Here is a 24,431-nt window from a genome sequence, read left to right on the forward strand (position 1 = left end):
CCCATGGACCAAATCTCTTTTTGTTAGTAAAGTTTCATAAACTTTATTTTTTGTGAGTGAAGTATTATTGGAACAAAATTCTCGTTTATTTACATATTTTCTCTGACTGCTTTGGTGCTAGAGCAGCAGACTTGGATAATTATGATGGAGACTGGTTTGGCTCAAAGAGCACTATATATTTATCATCTGGCCCTTCTCTGAAAGTCTGCCAACCTCTGATATAGTTAATGAAACATATAGATAATGTATAAATTAAATACTCTGACTAGATTTTGTTGTCATTATGTCCGTCAAATTACGGCAGATGGTATCATATACATTATAAATATTCAGTGACTGTCACTTCAAATGAAATTAAGTGACAGAAAAAGCTACAATAGCACAAGCAGCAATTAAGAACCTACAGAAAACCCAGAAGTTTGTAAAGTCCATCTGCCTTGAAATAGAAACAAAAATTGATAGATCTCAGAATGAAATCATAAAGGTTATTTGCTTTAATTGGTCTCTTTTTAAATACAAACATAAGTCAACACAAAATCTTTCATTCTTAATTTTTTTTATTTTTACTCATAATGTGATCTATTAGTTATTAGATTGCTAATAGATAATTTGTATATATACCTGTTTGTGGAGTTCTTATACATCAATCTAACTCTAGTTGTATTTTAAGTATACCATCATGGGTCATTATCAAACAGTTGGTAATTGTGAACAGTTAGAACTCGTCAGACCAATGGTAAGAGGAGAGTGTAAGTAGAAAGGGCCACAAGGGAAGTTTTTATGTGGTGGTATAATTGTGCTAATGTACTGACAAGGGTTATGTTTGTGTGTTAACCTATACAAATGATATAATAATTTTTAAAACTTTTAAAATTTAAAATGACTTTTAAAGCATATTGTTTCATACACTCAGATAATTAAAATAGGGTTTCACTAAGGATCCTGATTAATTCCATCATCTTTGATCTCTAATTACACTCCATACGAGCAGTTTATTTCACTGTGGTCCTCCATGGTGTTAAGAGGAGAGATAGTTGATCGTTAATACATTTATTATTGTTTTTTTTTTTTTAATAGCTGCCTGTTTCTGCCTAGTTTGGCCCCTCATAATGCCCCTACAAACAATGCTGTCGCAACATGTCTTAATGATGGGGCTGTGGTCAGCGGCATTGGCTCCGGTAAATATTACTTCCTTTTTGTTTATAGTGCTCCTTTTTTTCCCCCAAGTAGATAACTTTATTTAGAGTTTATTTCCTTTATTTGGCCTCTTTTAAAATGGAAATATGAGTCAAAAAAAACCTTAAAGTCTTTCACTGTTACTTTTTGTTTTACTTCAGGTGAAAGGTTCTTCCCTCCACCATCTGGCTTAAGCTACTCCAGCTGGTTTTGTATTGAACACTTCAGTTCTCCTCCCAATAACCACCCTGTCAGACTCCTCACCATCGTGCGCCGAGCAAATTCTTCCGAGCAGCATTACGTGTGCCTTGCCATAGTGCTATCAGCAAAAGACCGTTCTTTGATTGTTTCCACTAAAGAGGAACTACTCCAGAATTATGGTTAGTATATATCTTTCTGTTTTCTCTTTTGAATCTAGAAGTAATAGAGCTTCATTTTAATATTCGTTTTTAAGTTTCAACTGATACTTCTGCTCCAACTTAAATTAGTATAGCAGCCGGGCGTGGTGGCGCACGCTTGTAATCCCCACGCTTGGGAGGCAGAGACAGGAGGATCGCGCAGGTTCGAAGCCAGCCATGCGTGCTGGCTTAGGAGACCCTGTTTCCAAAATAAAAATGTAAAAATAGGTCTGGGAGTGTAGCCTGGAGGTAGAAGGGCTTCCAGGAACCCCAGTACCACCAAAAAATAAAAAAAATAATAAATAAATAAATAAATTAGTATAGCATAGAGAAGATTATATGAAACCTTGAATATTAACAATGAATTTTAAGTCTCTTTTAAAAGAGACAAGCTGGGCACATTGGCACATGCCAGTACTTGGGAGGGTGAGACTGAAGGATCACAGCTTCAAGACCAGCCTCAGTAACTTAACATTATACTCAGCAACTTAGAGACCCTCTTTTAAAATAAAAAGTTAAGAGAGACTGGGAGTGTATCTTGGAGGAAGAATTTCCTTGAGCTTAATCCCCAGCAGAAAAAAGGAAGGAAGGAAAATAAATGAGACTCAGAAAATAGTGGAGGGAGAACCAAGTACGGTCTCATCTCCTTTTGTCAAAAATCAGGAAGTTAGGAAGCAGTTTTCTTGTTGGGTATGTTTTGATGAAGATGATCATCTACTACAAATTCTGCTTAAGTCATAGTCATTGAGAACCCGTCTACCATGTATTCACACTGTCATAGTTACAGTAACATTTCAATTACTTTATCCATCACTCACCTTTAAGACAACTTACAACCATTTTATAGCCCCAGTTTCCTCCAACCTGCCATTGCCTTACATTGTAATGCCACTAACTGACAATAGAACTTCTCAATTAGGGCATCCATCTTGAGCTTCCTAAATTACATCAGTAACACTAGATATGAATGTTTACTCAATGGTTTTACGCTAAATATAAACATTTGTATATAGTTTTAGCTTTATCTATTTTTGTTTTAGCTAAATAAATAAAATAATATCACATTCATTGAGATGTGGTTGACTGATTCACATAATACTAATTAACTATGAATATTAGCTTTTTAATTAAATTGTAAGATTTCTTGTCTTTATTCTTCATAGTGCCTAGCACAGAAATAAGCATTAATATAGTTAATACTTTAAAATTCTCATTATCCGGGCTGGGGATGTAACTCAGTGTCTGGGCACTTGCCTAGCATGTCAAGGCCTTTGATTCAATTCCCAGTGCTGCAAAAATTAATTACTTGCATAATTAAACTCTCATTATCATACTTTCTCTGCCCCTTGGTGGCATTTGGCTCTATTTACTTTTTCCTCCTCATTAAACCATCTCTAGTCTTGCAACTCTTTTGGTCTTCCACAGTTTCTTGGGCCTTCCTTTTGCAAGCTTCTTCAATGGCTTTTGCTTCCATCTTTCCCTTAAAATTAGTATTTTTTCAGGTTTCACCTTTGGTCTTCCTACTCATTTTGCTCTTCATGAGGAAAAATAATCGTCATTTTGTGTTGGATTTATTTATTTATTTATTTATTTATTTTGGTTTTTTTGGTGGTACTGGGGTTCCTGGAAACCCTTCTACCTCCGGGCTACGCTCCCAGACCTCCTATTTTTATACCTTTTTTTTTTTTTTAATTTGGAAACATGGTCTCTTAAGCCACCATGGCTGGCTTCGAACCTGTGCGATCCTCCTGTCTCCACCTCCCAAGCGCGGGGATTACAAGCATGCACCACCAAACCCGGCGGGTTTTGTTTCTTTTTATCCCATACGAAATCAATTTTTTTTTATTTATCTATGTCCCAAGCTTGGTTCTTATATTTTCAATTTATAGTTTCTTACATTTCTTCTTCTTATATTTCCTTATATTTCCAACTGCATATTAGATGTCTTTGTATGAATCATCTTCCTGTAAACATTTCAGTTTCTAACATTTCTTCTCTATAAAACTTGCCTTTCCTTCTCTTTTCCTGTCTTGATAAATGATGCCCCATCTAGTTTTAGCCTGCTAAAAATACTCCCCCTTTTACTGTCTTACTACAGTGTGCCTCTTTAATAGGAATCTTCTCTTCCTGTGTCCACTGTCAGAAACCTTGTTGAATATTCTTTTTCTCATCTCAACTTTCTAGTTTTAATTTTTTATTTTACTTTTATTAGTCTACCCTACTATAAGTCTCCCACAGAGAAATTTTCTTTTTAATCAAGACATCTCTACCACCTGAAACATTGCTGAGCATGTATTAGACATGCAAGTGTTATTGAAACAAATGTATCAGACAAAATGAATGACCTGAGAAAAAGACAATGAGAAAGTAAATCGTAATGGAGAATTTGGAGAATAGAACTTAATTGGAAAGCTATTAGAACTAGATATGTATCTATAAATTAGGAAAGAATATATCTAGCTCTGAATCATTTTCATTAAATGTAATCTGCAGGACTGCTATAGTCCATGTATGATTAGAATGAAAGTTACATGTACATTATTACCACCAGAATTTATTTCTCTCATTGGTTGTAAGAAAGTGTGATACCTAGGAAATTAAGAGTTCTCAAGAGCCAGTTGAATCACTAAGATATCCTGACATATTCTAAACTGGAAATACCTGCGTTCATTTGTAAGTTAGAAAGTAAACTCAAAATTTTCAAATAATTTATCTTCAGTCCTCGAGATTTAGTCTGTTTGAAGAAGGAGAATCTGTAAATGAGCAAATAAGGCAACTTAACTGACCTGGAAAGGGGGAAGAGGGAAATTTCCTAATGTACATGATATACATTCACAACCATATCAAAGACAATCACTCAGTGAAACATGAGGGGGAGGGAATGGGGAGAAAATTGGGGAAGGACTAAATGAGAGATTTGTGCATGTATGCCTCTACCATCTTGTACCCCATTAAGATGTAAGACTACATCCAGACGTGGTGGCACACACTTGTAATTCCAGGATTTGGGGGGCTGAGACAGGAGGGTTGCAGACAGCCTTAGCTATTTAGTGAGGCCCTTTGCAAATCAATGAGACCCTGTTTCAAAATAAGAATAAAAAACAGGGCTGAGGGTGTAGCTCAGAGGTAGAATGTCCCTGGGTTCCATCCCCAGTACTGCAAAAGAAATATAATGTATGACTACAATGCACCAATAAAAAACTTTTAAAAGAAGATTTAGTTTGTTGATAAAGGGGAAAGCTCCTTGCTTCATCTATTTTATGTGTGCACACACTGCTTGGGGTTGAACCCAGGACCTTGTACATGCTAAGCAAGCAGTCTATCACTGAACTACATCACCAGCCCTCATATGTTTATCTTTTATTTCCCCCTATTCCTTGGTTGTCCAAAACCCTAGATGTATCAAAGCTGTTTAAACCTGCTTTCTGTCTGTTTCATTAGATGACTTCCTTTGTAAGTCACCTTATGTATTTATTTCCCCTAATGCCCTGAAGATTCATCCACATAGTCACATGTTACAGAACTTTCTTTCTAAGGCTGAATGGTATTCTGTGGTATGTACATACCACATTTTCTTTATCCATTCATATGTAAACAGGAATGCTAATGTAAGAACACTAGATTGCAATTTCAGTTATTTGGATGAATACCCAGAAGTAGAATTGGTGGATTATATGATAGTTCTATTTTCAATTTGTTGAGGGATCTCCATGTTGGAAACTATTTTACATTTCCACCAGTGGTGCATAGGAGTTCTGATTTGTAGGTATATTCACCAATACTTATTTTTTTGTTTTTTGAGAGTAACTATCCTGACAGATTTGCATTTACCGAATGAATAGTGATGTCGAACATATATTCATATACCTGTCTGCCATTTGTCCCCTTCCTAGAAGGGTACAACTATTGATATGAGTTCTGTAGGTTACCCCTTATAAGATATATGGTTTGTACATATTTCGCTCATTCTGTAAGTTGCCTTTTCAATTTATGGATTGTTTTCCTTTGCCATGCAAAAGTTTTTCAGTTTGATGTAATCCCACATGTTCCTCTTTTTATTTTTTATTATAACATTATATTATTGCCTATTTTATTGTATTTATTTTCATTTCATTTACTATTTTTTATTTTATTTATTTTGGTGGTAGTACTGGGGTACCTGGAAACCCTTCTACCTCCAGGCTACACTCCCAGACCCATTTTTTTAAAATATTTTTATTTTATTTTTATGTTTTATATTTTTTATCTGGCTTTGAACTTAGCGCGATCCTCCTGTCTCTGCCTCCGAAGCACGGGGATTACAAGTGTGCGCCACCACGCCCAGCCCTATTTTTTTTATTTTAATGATATGTACTTTAAGCAGATGGAAGCAAGTATAATACCTGGGTTTGATTTTTTTACTACAGATAAGGCTTTCTTACTAAGCTAAGGCTATCTTCATTTGCATCATTTTATTGTTTTCAACTTAAAGTCAGAAATTGCTTATCTAGATATGAATCCTTATCAGAATAGAAGGGATATTGGCAAACATTTTATACATCTTCCTCCCATTATTTTAGTTGATGATTTTAGTGAAGAATCCTCTTTTTATGAGATTCTCCCATGCTGTGCTCGCTTTCGATGTGGAGAACTGATCGTGGAGGGACAGTGGCATCATCTGGTTTTGGTGATGAGCAAAGGCATGCTGAAGAACAGTACCGCAGCCCTCTACATTGACGGACAGCTTGTTAACACTGTGAAGGTAAGCATGTTATATCTACCAGTACACCAGCTTTGCAAAATAGTATGTGAGGGGATTGGAAGGGGTTTGTTTACAGAAGTGTTTTAAGATTGCTATCTTTCTTTTTTTTTTTTGTGGGTCTGGGGATGGAACCCAGGGGCATTCTACCTCTGAGCTATACCACCTGCCCTATTTTTTATTCTTTATTTTGAAATAGGTCTCACTAAGTTGCGGAGGGCCTCACTAAGTAGCTGAGGCTGTCGGTGAGCCACGATCCTCAGGTCTCAGCTACTCGAATGCTGGGATTACAAGCGTGTGCCACCCCGCCTGGATATCTTATATTTTTTAAAATGGCCTTCAGTACTCATATGAAAAATATGTTAGGGCATGTTGCTGACTAATTCATATCACCATATTAAAAAAATATATAATGGAAGGAGGGGTTATAGGGTACTATGTCAGGCCTTCAGCCAGATTGCTAAATTCTTTTTCACAATAGACACACAAGTTGAGGATGCCTTAATAAGGTTTGTATACACTATTTTGTTACTTCATTGGTGCCATTCCAATTTTACTTAGAAGATTGTATTTCTGTAGAGCTGAGATAATATGCTAGTTTTTCAGATAGCATATTATCATATTTAGAAAAAAGTTGAAATAATTAGTAAAAAATCAGGCGATGCTCCATTTTCTGAATTAGGATGAATGTTCCCACTGGTTGAGGATCCCTAATTAAAAAATCTGAAATGCTCCAAAATTTAGAATTTCTTGGTGCCAACATGATACTTCAAAAAGTTTCAACTTTTATAGCATTTCACATTTCAGATTCTTGGATTAGAGATGCTAAACCAGTAAAGTCTATGCTAATATTCCAGAATATGAAAAACTCCTAAATCTGAAATACTTCTGATTCCATACATTTTGGATAAGGTATATGCTACCTGAAGTTATTTTCTAGAACTCACCTAGCCAGTTCTCAATTCTTCATTTTTAAAAAGGTAGTATTCGTCGGGCGTGGTGGCACACGCTTGTAATCCCTGCACTTGGGCGGTAGAGACAGGAGGATCGTGTTGGTTCGGAGCCAGCCTCGATGGCTTAAGAGACCCTGTTTCCACATAAAAAAGTATAAAAATAGGTCTGGGAGTGTAGCCCGAGGTAGAAAGGGCTTCTAGGAACCCCAGTACCACCAAAAAAAAAAAAAAAAAAAGTTACTATTCAACTATAGTGGTATCAACTATAATGGCGTTTTATTATAAATTTATGTTCCATTATAATAGTCCCTAAAATGCATTCTAGGGGAGGAGTTCTTAACTTGTTTGTATACATGATTACATTTGAGATGCATTGATAGATTCTCTAGTACCTTGCTTTTTTATTTTTTTATTTTTTATTTATTTTATTTATTTTTTGAGGGTCTGGGGATTGAACCCAGGGGCATTCTACCTCCGAGCTACACCCCCCTGCCCTATTTTTTATTCTTTATTTTGAAACTGGGTCGCACTGAGTTGCAGAGAGCCACACTAAGTAGCTGAGGCTGTCCGCGAACCGCGGTCCTCCAGGTCTCAGCCTCCCGAATGCTGGGATTACAAGCCTGCACCACCACGCCCGGCTGTACCTTGCTTTTTTAAAACATCATTAAAAATAAAAATGTCCTTAGCTTCTAGATTTGAAGTGTAAGAGAGTTATTTATATTTACATCATCATCACTGTCCTTATGAGTAAATCAAATTTAGTTCACATGTTGGTCTTTACAATCATAAGCATCATCAGGGACTGTTCATTAATATGTAGTGTAATAGGTGCAATCTAAACCTGGGATGATGTAATGACAAAACCATCAGTGGAAATATCCCTCATTCCACTAAATGATGAAAGCTGCCTGTATGAAAAGCAACTTATCTTTTATACCCTATCTAATTATACACACACACACACACACACACACACACACACACACACACACACGATTGATAAAAGTATAATTTTAGCTCTGAGAATGTCAATCAACAAGTTAGTATTTTATATGGAGATGAAATTATGAACATATAGAGAGACTTCATTAATATTTTAGCCCTATAAACACTTTCATCAACAATTTTCATTAGCCGACTCACATTGAAAGTTACTTAACTAATTTCAAGACTACTTGAATTCCACAGTAGCAGGCTTTCTTTTTTATATCAACCCTAAATTTTTAGAGAAGCATCATTAATTTGATATGCAGAACAATCAGACATTGAAATCTCTATATAATTATTGACATTTCTAACATAGTTTACCTTGAAAATTTTTTTGTGTGTGTGGGTTTGGAGATGGAACCCAGGAGCATTTGACCTCCGAGCTACACCCCTTGTCCTATTTTTTAATTCTTTATTTTGAAACAGGGTCTCATTAAGTTGCAGAGGGCTGGCCTTACTAAGTAGCTGAGGCTGTCTGTGAACTGCGATCCTCTGGTCTCAGCCTCCCGAATGCTGGGATTACAAGCGGGCGCCACCACGCCTGGCTTGATAACATTTTCCAATTGCTATATCTAGTGCAGTTACAGATCTCAATATCTTGCCCTGCCTTTAGTTTCTCAACCTGACCTGACAGGTTTTTTTTACATTTGTAAAATTGGGTAACCTTGGAATAATGAAAATATACATGCTTCTAAGTTTGGGAGGCTGAGGTAGAATTATTGCAGGTTTTAGGCCAGCATCAGCAGCTTAAGTGAAATTCTATATCAAAATAAAAAATAAAAAGGCTTGGAGGTGTGGATCAGAGGTAGAACACGTTTGTATTTACTCTCCAGCACCCACCCCCACAAAAAAAGAAATTTATACACACTCACACATATACATGTATATATACACTGAAGTGGTCGGTGTCCTGGTGAAAATGTTACTCCACTTCACGATTTTGTTTTTGCCTTCTCTGTAGCTTCATTATGTTCACAGTACTCCTGGGGGTTCCGGCTCTGTAAATCCCCCAGTGGTAAGCACAGTCTATGCCTACATCGGTACTCCACCTGCGCAACGCCAGATTGCTTCACTGGTTTGGCGCCTGGGACCCACCCATTTTCTAGAAGAAGTTTTACCTCCTTCAAATATTACTACCATTTATGAACTTGGACCAAATTATGTTGGAAGTTTTCAGGCTGTCTGTATGCCATGTAAGTAACTCAGTGGTTGAAGTTGTGTGAGGTTGAATTCCTGGAGGATGAACATGTGCATATGTGAAGCTATTCATATGTTTATCAGGGAAAGAGACCTTTTCTTCTAATTTTCTTCAACATCATACTACTGATCACTTCTATTTAAAATGCTCTCTTCCTTTGTTCACACTGCATTTTCCTGATTATTCATCATTGTACATTATCACTAGTTTTCCAGTGTCTCTTATAGTCTCAGAGATGTAGGTATATATGTTCTAAGAGTCTTGTTCAGCTCTGTTCTTTTCTTGTACTTTTACCTCTTACATGAAGTAGTTTAAAGTATAGATACTCTTGTGTGAGAAGAGAAGCAAATGGATCCAGAAAATACACATATTTTACAGATTATACCAGTTAACATCATTTTTCTTGTCCTTTTACTCCTGCAGTTCATGTTTTGTTTTCCTGTCTCTCAAAAGAAATATAGAATCAAATAATTGTATGATGCTAAAATTGCTTTGTCAGACCCTTTTAAGTGATGTCTTCCTTTCCCTTGTTCTGGTCTACCAACATCAAAAGAATTAGGACAGATATATTATAAATGGTAATAAAAACTATGACTAATCTATCTTTTTATTCATCGTCTTGATTTATATATTATCTAATAAAAGCTGACACTTACTGAGCGTTGACCATGTGCTAAATAAGGTAATACACATGAAGGGCACATTGTCCTGAGCTCATTTTTCTTTTCTTTTTTTTTGGTGGTACTGGGGTTCCTGGAAGCCCTTCTACCTCCGAGCTACACTCCCAGACCTATTTTTACATTTTTTTTATTTGGAACCAGAGTCTCCTAAGCCAGCGCATGGCTTCGAACCTGCGTGATCCTCCTGTCTCTGCCTCCCAAGTGCAGGGATTACAAGCGTGCACCGTCACGCGCAGGTCCATTTTTCTTCTCAAAACATTGTCCTGAGCTCTTATTTCTTTTCTGCTAAGAGATGATAATGTCATCTCTTAGCAGAGGAAGAAACTGAGGCACAAAGATATATAGGTCACCCAGCTTTTAAGTGATTAAGCAAGATTCAAACTCAGGCCACATAACTTCAAAGCATGTGCTCCTCACTCTCCTGCTGTGCTGCCAGAGGAGTGTGAGAGGCAGGCCTGAGGCTGTGGGGGGGGGGGACCTAGTGCTACAAGGCTCAGGCATTCCACTCTTTTCCTTCCCATTTTCCTCTGAACTTAGGGGAAGTGTTTTACCATTTGTTAGAATACAGAATTTTTTTCTTCCTTTACATTATGCTGTATGGTAAGTATTTTAAGAATAAATCTTGAAATGTAAAACTCTATGCCTACTTTTTCCTATTTTCTAATTAAAAAGAATGAAGAGCTGAAAATTAGGTAAAATGGTTTTAAGTTTAACTTCCTTATTTTACTTGGAAAGATTTTCAAGTCCACCCACTTAAAAATGATAGTAAGAATTTTAAAACGTCAAGTTGGGATAGGAGAATCACTGATGCTTTTGTAAAGAATCATCCTTTTTTTGCAGGTAAAGATGCAAAATCCGAAGGTGTTATTCCATCTCCCATGTCATTAGTTCCAGAGGAAAAAGTGTCATTTGGCCTCTATGCCCTCTCTGTATCATCTCTGACAGTGGCAAGAATTCGGAAAGCATATAACAAGTTGGACAGTAAAGCCATTGCTAAACAAGTAAGCAGAATGACTGCCCAGGAAGGAGGGCTCATTTCCACCGGGAAGCTACGTTAGGGCTTCATTATGAGTGGTTGCTAAAATTAGAGCCTCTCCTGGCCTGGCTTTTGAATCCTGTTTATTTTATTTTGACTTGAAATTTATTTATGTAGCATTTTAACATATTCAGTATATTTAGGCCCAGAATACATCCATCTTCTAACATCCTGCGAATATTACTTATATGGATTATTTAAAGGATATTTAGGTTGCATATAGAATTGAAGTTACTGAGTGACCTTAAAATAGGTAAATTATCCTAGACATCTAGATGGACACTGTTGAATTACAGGGACCCTATTAATTTAAGACCATGGTAGAGCAATAAGTCACAGTGAGTCTATGTAATAAGAGGACTCAACCTTCCTTTGTTAACTTTGAAGATAAAGATGGGCCTTTAACCAAAGAATGCAGGTGGCCTGAAAAAAGTGAGAATTGAATTCTCTTCTAGAGCCACTAAAAGGAAGGCAGCCCTGCCAATACCCTAGTTTTAGCCCACTGCAATCCATTTTTTACCTTCCCAGCCATCAGACCTGTAAGATAATGAATTTGTATTAAGTCACTAATTTGCTGGTAACGTGAAACTGTAGCAGTAGAGGACTAGTCTTCATCACTGAAAATTTTTTCTAGATAGAGTTTTCTACAGTGATAGCTTTTTTTTTATTATTAACAGTTCAAATGTTCTACTATTCCATTGTCTTCTTGACCTCTAATTTCTTTTTTTTTTTTTTTTTTTTGGTGGTGGTATTGGGGATAGAACTCCAGGGGCCTTCTACCTCCGGGCTACACTCCCAGACCTATTTCTTATATATTTTTTTTAAATTTGGAAACAGGGTGTCTTAAGCCAGCTGAGGCTGGCTTCCAACCTGCGTGATCCTTCTGTTTCAGCCTCCCAAGCGCGGGGATTACAAGCGTGTGCCACCATGCCCAGCTTGTCCTCTAATTTCTGATGCAAGTGTTTCAACTAATTTTTTCTTGGCTACCTTCCATTTTTTTTCTATCAATCATTGGTCTTCAGAAATTTAAATATAATATATGTAGGCTGTTTGGAAACCTTCTGTCTTGGTTAGAATTCAGTGAAGTTCTTGAATTATAAATTGAAGAATTTTTAGTAATTATTCCTGTGTACTGTATTTTTTTTCTTTTATTCTTAGCCTCTAATTAGCATAGTTCATTCTATTTCATATTATCTCCTTCATGTATTGTTTATATTTGGTTTATCTGGCTCCTAATTTGAGCCAAAAATATACTTAGATATTTGGCTTAATTCGAAAAAGCAAGAATTTCTGAGTACATGATTTATATTAATTCCCATACTTATATTGACAACTGAGAAGCTGAACTAAAGAAAACAATGTTTTTTTTTTTTAACAGCTGGTTCATTTTTTATATATATAATAACCCAGGGTCTGGTGTATAACTATGCAAACGCTCTATCCAGCCTAATAATTGCTATTTTTAAGGCTATCTCTCAGCACCTTTTTTTTTTAATTCATCACCTACTATGTGCCAGGTCCCATTCTGTTCTGGAAAGAGCAATAGAAGAAAAATAAATTCCTGCCTTAATGTGTCACAAGCCGAATCTGTAGTACGTCACCCTGTCCTTCCCCATCTTTACTGAGACTCTCGACCGCGAGCAAACTCGTGCCCCATTGGACTAGCTGGCTTGTGACATTAATGTATTTTTATTCTACTGGAAAATTGTGTGTGTGTGTGTGTGTGTGTGTGTGTGTGCGCGCGCGCGCACGTGTGTGTACATGCCTACATATAGGAATGTGATACTTTATGTATGCATATTTTATTTTTAAGCTTTTGGATAATTCATATTGATGTTTATTTGGATCTGGAGTATACAAAGCACTAAATTATAATTACTTATAAACCATGCCAGAGCATCATTCAGAAAGACCCCTGAAGCTGTGTACCAAGAGCTCTTAGACATCTTTTAATAGATTTTATTTAACTTACTTTTGAAATTTTTTCTACACTTTGGTAGTGTTTCTACATTCAAAAAATGAATATTTTTTTTTTTGTGTGTGTGTATGTGTGTGGTACTAGGGTTCCTGGATACCCTTCTACCTCCGGGCTACACTCCCAGACCAATTTATATTTTTTATTTATTTTGAAACTATGAACATGCGCAATCCTCCTGTCTCTGCCTCCCAGGCGTGGGGATTACAGGCATGTGCCACCATGCCCAACTTGAATTCTTATTTTTATTTTTCATTTTATTTGGTACTGGGGATAGGACCCAGGGGCATTTCATCTCTGAGCTACACTGCAGGCCCTTTTAAGTCTGTATTTTAAACAGGGTCTTGCTAAGTTGATGAGGCTAGGCTCAAATTTGTGATCCTCCTGGCATAGCCTTGCAGGTGCTGGGAATTAGAGGCCTGCACCACTAAGGCTGGCTGAATGCTAGTATTTAAATACTCTGATAAGCCGGGCATGGTGGCGCGTGCTTGGGAGGCTGAGACAGGAGGATCACACAAGTTCAAAGCCAGACTCAGCTACTTAGTGAGGCTCTCAGCAACTTAGTGAGACCCTATTTCCAAATAAAATATAAAATAGGTCTGGGAGTATAGCCTGGAGGTAGAAAGCCTCTAGGTTCCACCCCCAGTATCATTATAATAATAATAATAATAATAATAATAATAATAATAAATACTCTGAGAAATGGGGAGAGAAACTGTATGCTAACAGTCATATAGTTTGTTTCTTTTGTAATCAAAAGAGTCAGGCTTTTCTTCTATAATCACATTACTTTACCTTCCTCCTCTTCAGTTAGGCATTTCCTCCCATGAGAACGCCACCCCTGTGAAGTTGATACACAATTCAGCAGGACATCTTAATGGACCTGCACGGACGATTGGGGCGACTCTGATTGGATACTTGGGTAAGTAATATTATCTTTCATGCTCCAGATGTCTTCCTTTGCTTTCACATTTGGGTTCACTTTCCTCACTTACAGAGTGATATTTAAACTCGTGTTTTATAATGCTTGACCTGCAATACTCTAGACATATTTAGAAATTAATGTAGCATTCTCATACTCCAGTCAACTTTAAAAATCATAACCTTTCATAAGACATCTTTAAATCTTTCCCTTTTGTCAGGACCGATGAACACTGACTCCATGGTTCTGCATAAGTTTTCAGTAAATTTCAAATGACATGTGAGGACAAGTGTGAAATTCTGAACTGCTAGCTTAGTGGTGGAGCACTTGCCTAGTGTGCATGAGGCCCCAGGATTTATCCCCAGCACTCCAACACAAATGAAAACATCCAAACAATTTTTTATTGTTTTATGGTTTGGTTTAGCAATGGTTTTTCCCATGAGTTCTTCTGTTAACTTAGAAATGGGCTTCTGGGTCCAAGCTCTATGAAGCTAGCTGTGATAGAAGTTAACAGCTGGTAGACATTTGCAGGGCTTATATAAAACTAACAGTTCACTTTTTTGGTCAGGTAGCATCTCCAGATATAATCTAATCAGGTCATTCAAAATTCAGAGCTAGTGATTATTGCTTTTAATGTACAAATCAATACAAAATACTGGTTCATTTTTAGATTAATAAAAAGGTAGTGTAGTGCTAGTCCAGGTCCTGTCAGCAACAATAGTTATATGCTCTTGGCAGTTTTTAATGTCGCAGTGATGTGCACAAATCTTAATATTGTATTTCTTTTCATTTCAAAAATGCAACAGCATGTGATGTAGGGAGTGCGGTGAGCAAATGAAGAGCACACAGGTCTAGGGTGTAGTTTCATGTGTCACTGTGTGGTATTAGCCAGACATTGAAATGCTGTCAGCTTCAGTTTTCTTACTTATGGACTAATAATACTGCATCTCATTACCGTTGGAAGTTTTCAAAGTCTAGTGCCATAATATATGAAAATATTGTAATTTCACCAAAGTAATCAAAATATAAAATACTTATATATACATTCATACTTACACATACACAAACATATGTATGAATGGTTTTATTTGTTGTTGTTTCTATTTTAAGGCAAGATATTGCTATGTTGCCTACACTGGTTTTGAACTTCGGGCTCAAGTAGCTGGGACTATAGGAAGTTGCCCAACCATGCCCAACTAGTTTTATATTTTCAAAATTCTAAAACCAGGCGTGGTGGCGCATGCCTATAATCCCAGCATTAGGGAGGCTGAGACAGGAGAATTGTGGTTCGCAGACAGCTCAGCTACTTAGTGAGGCCCTTTGCAACTCAGTGAGACTCTTTCAAAATAAAGAATAAAAAAATAGGGTTGGGCCGGGCGTGGTGGTGCATGCTTGTAATCCTAGCACTTGGGAGGCTGAGACAAGAGGATCATAAAGACTGGAAGCCAGCCTCAGCTCTTAGTGAGGCTCTCAGCAATTTAGTGAGACCCTATTTCCAAATAAAAAGTATCAAAGCGGTCTGAGAGTGAAGCCCAAGGTAGAAAGCCCATGGTTTCCACCCCAAGTACCACACACACAAAAAAAATAGGGTTGGGGGTATAGCTTGGAGATAGAATGCCCCTCAGTTCCATCCCCAGTACCACAGGGGGAAAAAAAAAAGCAAAACTCTGTCCTGGACAGATGTGTTTGTGCCTTTAATTTTAGTACTTGGGAAATTGAGATAGTAAGATCAAAGGTTTGCGATTAACCTCAGCCACTTAGTGATACCCTGTTTCAAAATAAAAATGGCTGGAGGTATAGCTTGGCGGTAGAATGCTGCTGGGTTCATCCAGCACCACACACACACAAAAAAAAAAACCCAAAAACAAGCTGGGCATGGTGACGCAGGCTTGTAATCCCCGCGCTTGGGAGGCATAGACAGGAGGATCGCGCTGGTTGGAAGCCAGCCTCGCTGGATTAAGAGACCCTGTTTCCAAATAAAAATATAAAATAGGTCTGGGAGTGTAGCCCTGAGGTAGAAGGGCTTCCAGGAACTCCAGTACCACCAAAATAAATAAATAAATAAATAAATAAATAAATAAATAAATAAATAATAAAAACAACCTCCATCCTGATCAGTAGACAAGTGACATTTTAAGCAGTGTCACTTTAAAAAGTGTTAGGAATAGACACGTGCACATTTGTGTGTGTGTGTGTGTGTGTGTGTGTGTGTACACAAGGATGCTTTTTTAAGATAGTTTCAGGACTGTGTTTTCACAAAGTTATGCTCTCATATCGCTAATGTACTGTTACTTGGATTACTGAACTAGGAGAAGTTTTTTTTCTTTTGTCATTTTATTTATTTATTTTAATTTTTTATTGAACATAAATGGTATGCATTTATACTTGGTGCCCTCTCCCCCCAACCCCTATTTTCCCTTCCCCCCTCCCACCAATGATTGTCCAGGGTAACCATGCCATATTCATAATTTTACACATATTCAGATGTAGACCCTCATTAATCAAGTTCAGCCTTCCTCCTCTCCCATCTTTCTATTCAATCTTTGCTGGTATTTCCCCTCCATTATCTGGAGTCCCACTGGTATCCTCTCTGTTCCCTAGTTTGGGCATACTAGAGGAAACATGTACCTTCTCTAGAAGTTTTGGATGATGACTTTAATGTGCTTTCCTTGACTCACATATAGAAGTACTTTATCTCCTCCAGAGTGCTTCTGTGAGCCTTGCCCGGTTCATAGCATTTCCCTAAGTGTGTTGCCCAGCAGAACCTAGGAGGGGATTTTAGAGTTTTATTTTTAGGACAGAAGTTTTTTTAGACCACAGTGGAATCAAAGTAGAATTCAACAACAGGAAACTCGAAAGAAAGTATTCATATTCATGGAGAAAGAATGATACACTATTGAATGATGAATGGGTAAGAGCAGAAATTAGGGAAGAAATAAAGAAATTTATGGAAACAAATGAAAACAGAGACAACCTACCAAAATCTATGGGACACCATGAAGGCAGTATTAAGAGGAAAGTTTATTGCATTGAGCACCCACATAAGAAGGACAGAGAACCACCAAGTAAAGAACCTAATGACACAACTCAAGGACCTAGAAATTCTGCAACAGTCTATTCCCAAAGCCAGCAGAAGGCAAGAAATCATTAAAACTAGAGCAGAAATAAATTAAATAGAGAACAAAAAAAACAATTCAAAGAATCAATAAAACAAAAAGTTGGTTCTTTGAAAAGATTAATAGAATTGATAAACCCCTGGCCAACCTAACCAAAAGAAATAGAGAATCAACTCAAATGATCAAAATTAGAAATAAAAAAGGAGATATCACCACAAATAGTGAAGAAATTCAAAAGATTATCAGAAACTACTTTAAAAATTTATACTCAAATAGACTTGAAAACCTGGAAGAAATTGATAGATTTCTAAGCACAGTTAACCTTCCTACACTCAGCCAAGAGGACATAGCAAGCCTAAACCAACCAATAACAACCAAAGAAATAGAAATGACAATAAAAATTCTTCCACCAAAGAAAAGCCCAGGCCCAGATGGGTTTCCAGCTGAATTCTACAAAACCTTCAGTGAACAACTAATACCAATACTTCATAACTTGTTCCGGGAAATTGAAAGAGATGGAACTCTCCCAAATTCCTTCTATGAGGCCAGTATCACATTAATCCCCAAACGAAATAAAGACACTTCAAGAAAGGAAAACTACAGGCCAATATCCTTAATGAACATAGATGCAAAAATTCTAAACAAAATACTAGCTATACGCATTCAAAACTATATCAAGAGAATAATACATCATGACCAAGTCGGTTTCATCCCAGAAAAACAAGGCTGGTTCAACATACGCAAATCAATACATGTTATTCACCACATAAATAGAACCAAGAACAAAAACTACATCATCATAGCAATAGATGTTGAAAAAGCATTAGACAAAATCCAACACTCATTTATGTTAAAAACACTGCAAAAAATTGGGATAGAAGGAAAGTACTTCAACATCATTAAGGCAATATACTGTAAACCCAAAGCCAACATTATATTGAACGGGGAAAAACTGCAGAATTTCTGCTAAAATCAGGAACAAGAAAAGGATGCCCACTATCACCACTCCCTTTCAATATAGTCCTTGAGACTCTTGCTGTAGCAATAAGACAAGAGAAGGAAATCAAAGGAATTCACATAGGAAGAGAGGAATTAAAATTATCCTTATTCGCAGATGACATGATCCTTTATCTAGAAGACCCAAAGAACTCAACCAAAAGACTTCTGGAGCTGATTGACAAATTCAGTAAAGTCGCAGGATACAAAATCAACCTAAAGAAATCAGTGGCTTTTCTTTATACCAACAACGAATCCACAATGAAAGAAACAAAGAAAAAAATTCCATTCACTATAACCTCAAAACCAATAAAATACCTAGGAATAAACCTAACCCAAGACATAAAAAACCTCTACAACAAAAACTATAAAACATTAAAGAAAGAAATTGAAGAAGACCTTGGAAGATGGAAAGATCTCCCGTGCTCATGGATAGGCAGAATAAATATCATCAAAATAACCATTCTGCCAAAACTAATCTATAGATTCAATGCAATTCCCATTAAAATACCAGTGACATTCTTCAGAGACCTAGAAAAATCAATCATGAACTTCATATGGAGAAAGAAAAGACCTAGAATAGCCAAAGCAATTCTCAACGATAAGAAACATGCAGGAGGCATTACAATCCCAGACTTCAAACTATACTATAGAGCAATAGTAGTAAAAACAGCATGGTACTGGCACAATAACAGATATACTGACCAGTGGATTAGAATAGAAGATACAGAAACAAACCCACACATCTTTAGTCAATTAATCTTTGACAAAGGGGCCAAACACATATGCTGGAGAAAAGACAGCCTTTTCAACAAGTGGTGCTGGGAGAACTGGCTAACCATTTGTAAAAAGATGAATCTAAACCCCTATATCTCACCAAACACAGGAATCAATTCAAGATGGATCAAAGACTTAGAAATTAGACCTGAGACTGTGAAGTTAGTAGAGGAGAGCATAGGTTCAACACTACAACATATTGGCACAGGCAGTAACTTTCTCAACAAAACCTCCAAAGCTCAGGAAATTAAAGCAAGAATAAACAAGTGGGATAGCATCAAACTAAAAAGTTTCTTCTCATCAAAGGAAACTATCAATAACCTACAGAGGAAGCCTACAGAATGGGAGAAGATCTTTACCAGTCACCATTCTGATAGGGGGCTAATATTCAGAATATACAAAGAGCTCAAAAGACTCTAGCAAAACAAACAACCCAATCAAGAAATGGGCAACTGAACTGAATAGACACTTCACAAAAGAAGAGATACAAAGGGCCAATAGATACATGAAAAGATGTTCTACATCACTGGCCATCAGGGAGATGCAAATCAAAACTACACTGAGATTCCATCTAACCCCAGTCAGAGTGGCAAGCATAAAGAAGTCAAACAACAACAAATGCTGGCGAGGATGTGGGGAAAGAGGAACTCTTTTACACTGTTGGCGAGAATGCAAACTAGTTCAGCCACTATGGAGATCTGTGTGGAGATTCCTAAGAAAGGTGGGAATATAGATCCACCATATGATCCAGCTATACCACTCCTGGGTATCTTTCCAAAGGGGTTGAATTCAGAGAAATACAGCAACATATGCATACCTATGTTCATAGCAGCACAATTTGTAATAGTCAAAATATGGAACCAACCCAGATCTCCATCAACAGATGAATGGATAGCAAAACTTTGGGAAATACACATAATGGAATTCTATTCAGCCATAAAGAAGAACAAAATTATATCATTTGCAAGAAGATGGAAAGCCCTGGAGAACATTATGTTAAGTGAGATCAGGCAAGCACAGAAGGAGAAGGTACATATGTTTCCTCTAATATGCCCAAACTAGGAAACACAGAGGATACCAGTGGGACTCCAGATAATGGAGGAGAAATATCAGCAAAGTTTGAATGGAAAGATAGGAGAGGAGGAAGGCTGATCTTGATTAATGAGGGTCTACATCTGAATATGTGTAAAATTATGAATATGACATGGTTAACCTGGACAACCGTTGGTGGGAGGGGGGAAGGGAAAATGGGGGTGGGGGGGAGAGGGCACCAAATATAATTTAAATGTATACTATTTATGTTCAATAAAAAAATTGTTAAAGGGAAAAAAATAAAAAAATAAAATTTATATTCAATCTACTTAAGATGATTTACTCAGTTCTTGTTCACATGGAGAATTTATTTTAATTATTTTTCACTATCTCTTAATCAGGAGTAAGAACATTTGTCCCTAAGCCTGTTGCCACTACTTTGCAGTACATTGGTGGAGCTGCAGCCATCCTGGGCCTAGTGGCCATGGCCTCGGATGTGGAAGGATTATATGCGGCAGTCAAGGCCCTAGTTTGTGTCGTCAAGAGCAACCCACTAGCCAGCAAAGAAATGGAAAGAATCAGAGGCTACCAGGTTTGTAACCATAAAGCTTTGTCTTTCTCTTCACTTAACTTCAAAGAATATTCTGTTTTATTGTTATTTATATTTTTCCAACTCTGAAAGAACTATATTGTCCACATAAACTTAGAAAGCTGGTAGTTTTTACTAAAAGTAATATACGCCAGATGAAAATATAAGTTGTTGTCTTTATTTCAGTGGTTTATCCTTTTCTCCCTTCTCACCCAATCTTACTCACTACATCTTTAAATTGAACCACACTTTTTTCAGAATAGTTTTGGTACATTTGTATAGGCAGTTTTTCCTTGCTATCCATGGAGGATTGCTTCTAGGATCCCCCTTAGATACCAAAATGCACTAATGCTCAAGTCCCCAAAAATACCTATAGCCTGTACACATCCTTCTGTATGTTTTAAATAATCTCTGGGTTACTTATAATACCTAATACAATATAAATGCAATCTAAATAGCTAATATTGTGTTGTTTAGGTTGATGATGACAAAAAAAAGTCTGTACGTGACTTTTCTGAATATTTTTGATCCAAGTCTGATTGAATCTGTGAATGTAGAACCCATAGATAAGCAGAGCCAACTGTATTTTCAGATCAGGAGTTTGCCTGGCTGGATGTTTTGTTTCTGAAAATGAGACTGAGATGGCATAAGGCCATGTGACCCTGCTGGAGAGGCTCCACATGAGTGATTGACCCAGCCTCTCCCGGTTTTCCTGGTGGCTCCCTTCCACCTCACACCCTGTCATCTTTCGCCACCTCCTTTACCCAGGAGATGTAAAGCCACCATGGAATGAGTGTGTTGTTGCTGTTCCAGAAAACCCGCTTGGAATTAAAAATATGCAGCATTCTGTATACATAATCTGTACCAGATTTAGGCAGAAAATTGCTTGTGAAAAGTATTTTGAAACACATATTTGAAGCAAGATTAAATCCTTCTATTATGGTTGAAATAGGCATATTTGCCTTCTACAACTTTAGCAATTAGTTTGTCGGTAGTGAATTTTCTCTCTACTATACTGAGTTATATAGACTTAATTACACTTTAATAAGCATCTTGTTTTGCAACACTTTCAAAATGACTATTGCAGCATCTTTCTCTGTAAAAAATAGGAACAATCTAAATGTACCAACTGTATGAGAATGACTAATTGTACTGTAACCATCCCATCGAATATCATTCAGCCCTTTACAACCATAATTATAAAAAGCACATTACAAAAGAAAAATTATTTTGCATAGAGTAAGAATATAAAATTGTATGCCCTTTATAGCAGCAGCTATTCAAAGACTTATATCAGAATTGAAGGATTAATATAAAAGGGGATTTTTTAATTGATATTTTAAAAGTGTGATTGGAGTACTTCTTCAGATCTTACCTAATGTTATTTGACAGGATAAAATTTAAAAAATTGGTGCATCAATCTCAAGAACTGCTCTGTGTAGTATTTTCTTACTGGCACACATGTATATACATATAATATGTGACGATTTATTAACAGACATTTGGTGTTACTTTTTTACAGTTGCTGGCAATGCTCCTTAAGAAGAAACGCTCCCTTCTTAACAGCCACATCCTCCATCTAACCTTTTCCTTAGTTGGAACCGTTGATAGTGGGCATGAGACCTCCATTATTCCAAATTCAACTGCTTTCCAGGACCTTCTTTGTGATTTTGAAGTATGTATAAAGTCACAAACTGGTAATACATAGAAATGAATCCATTTCTTATGTTATATAGGGTTATAGGGTAAACCATTTTATCTGTAAGTTGTAATTAAATTTCTATAATTTTATATTAAGCATATGTAGCAACCTTTTACAACAAAATAGAAAATTATTCAAAAATAGATAAAACATGGGGCCATCAAACAAGCCACATCCCTTTTTACAACTGATGACCATTGTCTATGGTAAGAATACATCATTTTGTAAAATAAAAAAAAAATAGAATAATGGTAGGGTTCCTTCTGGTTCCTTCTCTGCAAATATACTCTGCAAATATTATAGAAGTTAAATGATGTGATGTACTACAAGTGATGTGATGCACTACCTATACTAGCAAATTCAATATTGTGACTGGCATTCCAAGAGGCAAATATTTTTATCAAGTATGATAGAAACTTTTCCACAGTATATATAGGAATATACATTTGAAACTTTGGTTACTAGCAGCTACATGATAAAATAATTTATTTTGCCAAAATAAGATTTCCTTTTGTGCTGTCTCATTCCGGAGAGGCTTCTACTGCGTCCTCTCAAGGCAGCACCCATATACTTTGTCCATTTCATATCTTGTTCATACCACTTCACGTATTTACTACTGCATAAAAAATTTGCATGTGATGTACCCGAGAACCTTGGGACCTCTGGGCTGTATGAGCACAGAGATCATGCCTATGTTCCTTGTCTTTGTATCTCTACCACCCAGGATGGTGCCAGCACGCAGCGTTTGCAACCTCGATGCTTAGCCCTAACTCATCATTATTCTATGTTGTGTTTTTTTTTTTAAATTATGGAATCCCAGGAAAATGGACCATGTGCTCTAATTGTTTTACTGAATTTATATTTTTAAAACTTATTAACATCCTCCTTTAAAATAATTATCTGCAGCCTGTACTCAGTTCTCAGTATTCTCAGATCTTAGTAGCATTTGACTGGAATCCCTTTCCTTCTTCTTGTAACTTTTATGTCTCTTCCCAGCTGTCAGGCATCTTACCCTGCTTTTCAGGGCCTTCTCACTACTTTGACGTAATTTTCTGGCTATAAGGTTTTTATTATTTTTTATTATATTCTATTTTTTTTTTTTTTTGCTTCACACTCTCACCACAGCCTCACCTCTTTGTGGAGTTCACTTTCAAATCTAAATCGCTAACCTTGACATTTGAATTTCAGACTTATTTCTAGCTTCTTTCTCAACATTTCCATTTTTATGTCCCAGCAATACCTTAGCTGAACTTGGCATCCCTCCCCAAATTAGCTTTCTTCTAACTTTTCTGCTTCTATTAATAATACCACCATTCTCTAGACTCAAAATTATAAAATCAGCTTTCTTTTTCCTCCTGTCTATAAACAGTTTGACACTAAGCCATATAGGTTCGACTTTCACATTTTATAGTCTTCCTTCTATTCATGCAGCTTAATCTAAGCCCTAATCAGTTTTCCTCCTACTTTCTAGGATAACTCTGACTTTTTCCACCTTTCCTCAGGCTACCCCATCTACCTTTGTCATTCTCTTCTTAAAAGCATATCACTTCTACAAGAACATCCAGTGATTTCCTTTTCTGTACAATAAGTATACATTCCTCAACTTAGTATCCAAATCTTTAATACCCAAAACTATCAATCTTATAGAGCGCACTAACTGAATACTTTGGAGCCATCACTCTATTTGTTAAACATGTAACAATAAAACATGGAGTTAATGCCTGAAAGCATTCAGTTCACTAGAAGAAAAAAAAGACTAAGAAACAGACAAATACTTAGGAAAGCACAGAGATGAAGGTGTGCAGGAAGGATTTTGGAAGGACTGAGACTTACCTGCCTGGCTTAGTCTTATTTTCATGTGATAACTAACAGACTCAAATCATCTTCTATTTCAGATTTCTGATTATAATCTAATCCACAAGTATCAGATATGAGTTACTTATCAAATTGGCTTCATTTTGTGACAGTTTCCAGTTTCACACAGCATCCTTTATTACCCCAAACTACAGAAGTCTATAAATTTCTAATTCACCCATTTTTAGAACAACAATTTCACAAATATAATTATAGTAGCATGTAAACATTTTCTCATATAGTGATTATCCTAGACTTTATAATAAGGACTTCAAAAATTTCAATCTAACTCTGAAGTTATT

At 36.6% G+C, this 24,431-nt stretch overlaps 1 protein-coding gene across 2 annotated transcripts in view; it reads left to right on the plus strand.

Moving 5' to 3' along the window:
- Positions 1–24,431, plus strand: part of WDFY3 (WD repeat and FYVE domain containing 3) — a gene marked incomplete at both ends in the record, with an annotated part of 188,199 nt that overhangs the window by 69,486 nt on the left and 94,282 nt on the right. For both annotated transcript variants that reach the window (XM_080697358.1, XM_080697357.1), the window contains 8 exons: positions 1,078–1,178; positions 1,338–1,556; positions 6,134–6,315; positions 9,214–9,445; positions 10,971–11,131; positions 13,952–14,063; positions 20,386–20,576; positions 22,096–22,248. In XM_080697358.1, coding sequence (XP_080553484.1) covers positions 1,078–1,178; positions 1,338–1,556; positions 6,134–6,315; positions 9,214–9,445; positions 10,971–11,131; positions 13,952–14,063; positions 20,386–20,576; positions 22,096–22,248 — 1,351 coding nt within the window. The remainder of the gene's footprint in view (positions 1–1,077; positions 1,179–1,337; positions 1,557–6,133; positions 6,316–9,213; positions 9,446–10,970; positions 11,132–13,951; positions 14,064–20,385; positions 20,577–22,095; positions 22,249–24,431) is intronic.

The sequence above is a fragment of the Muscardinus avellanarius genome (assembly GCF_963383645.1).
Source record: "Muscardinus avellanarius genome assembly, chromosome: 6".
NCBI lineage: Eukaryota > Metazoa > Chordata > Mammalia > Rodentia > Gliridae > Muscardinus > Muscardinus avellanarius.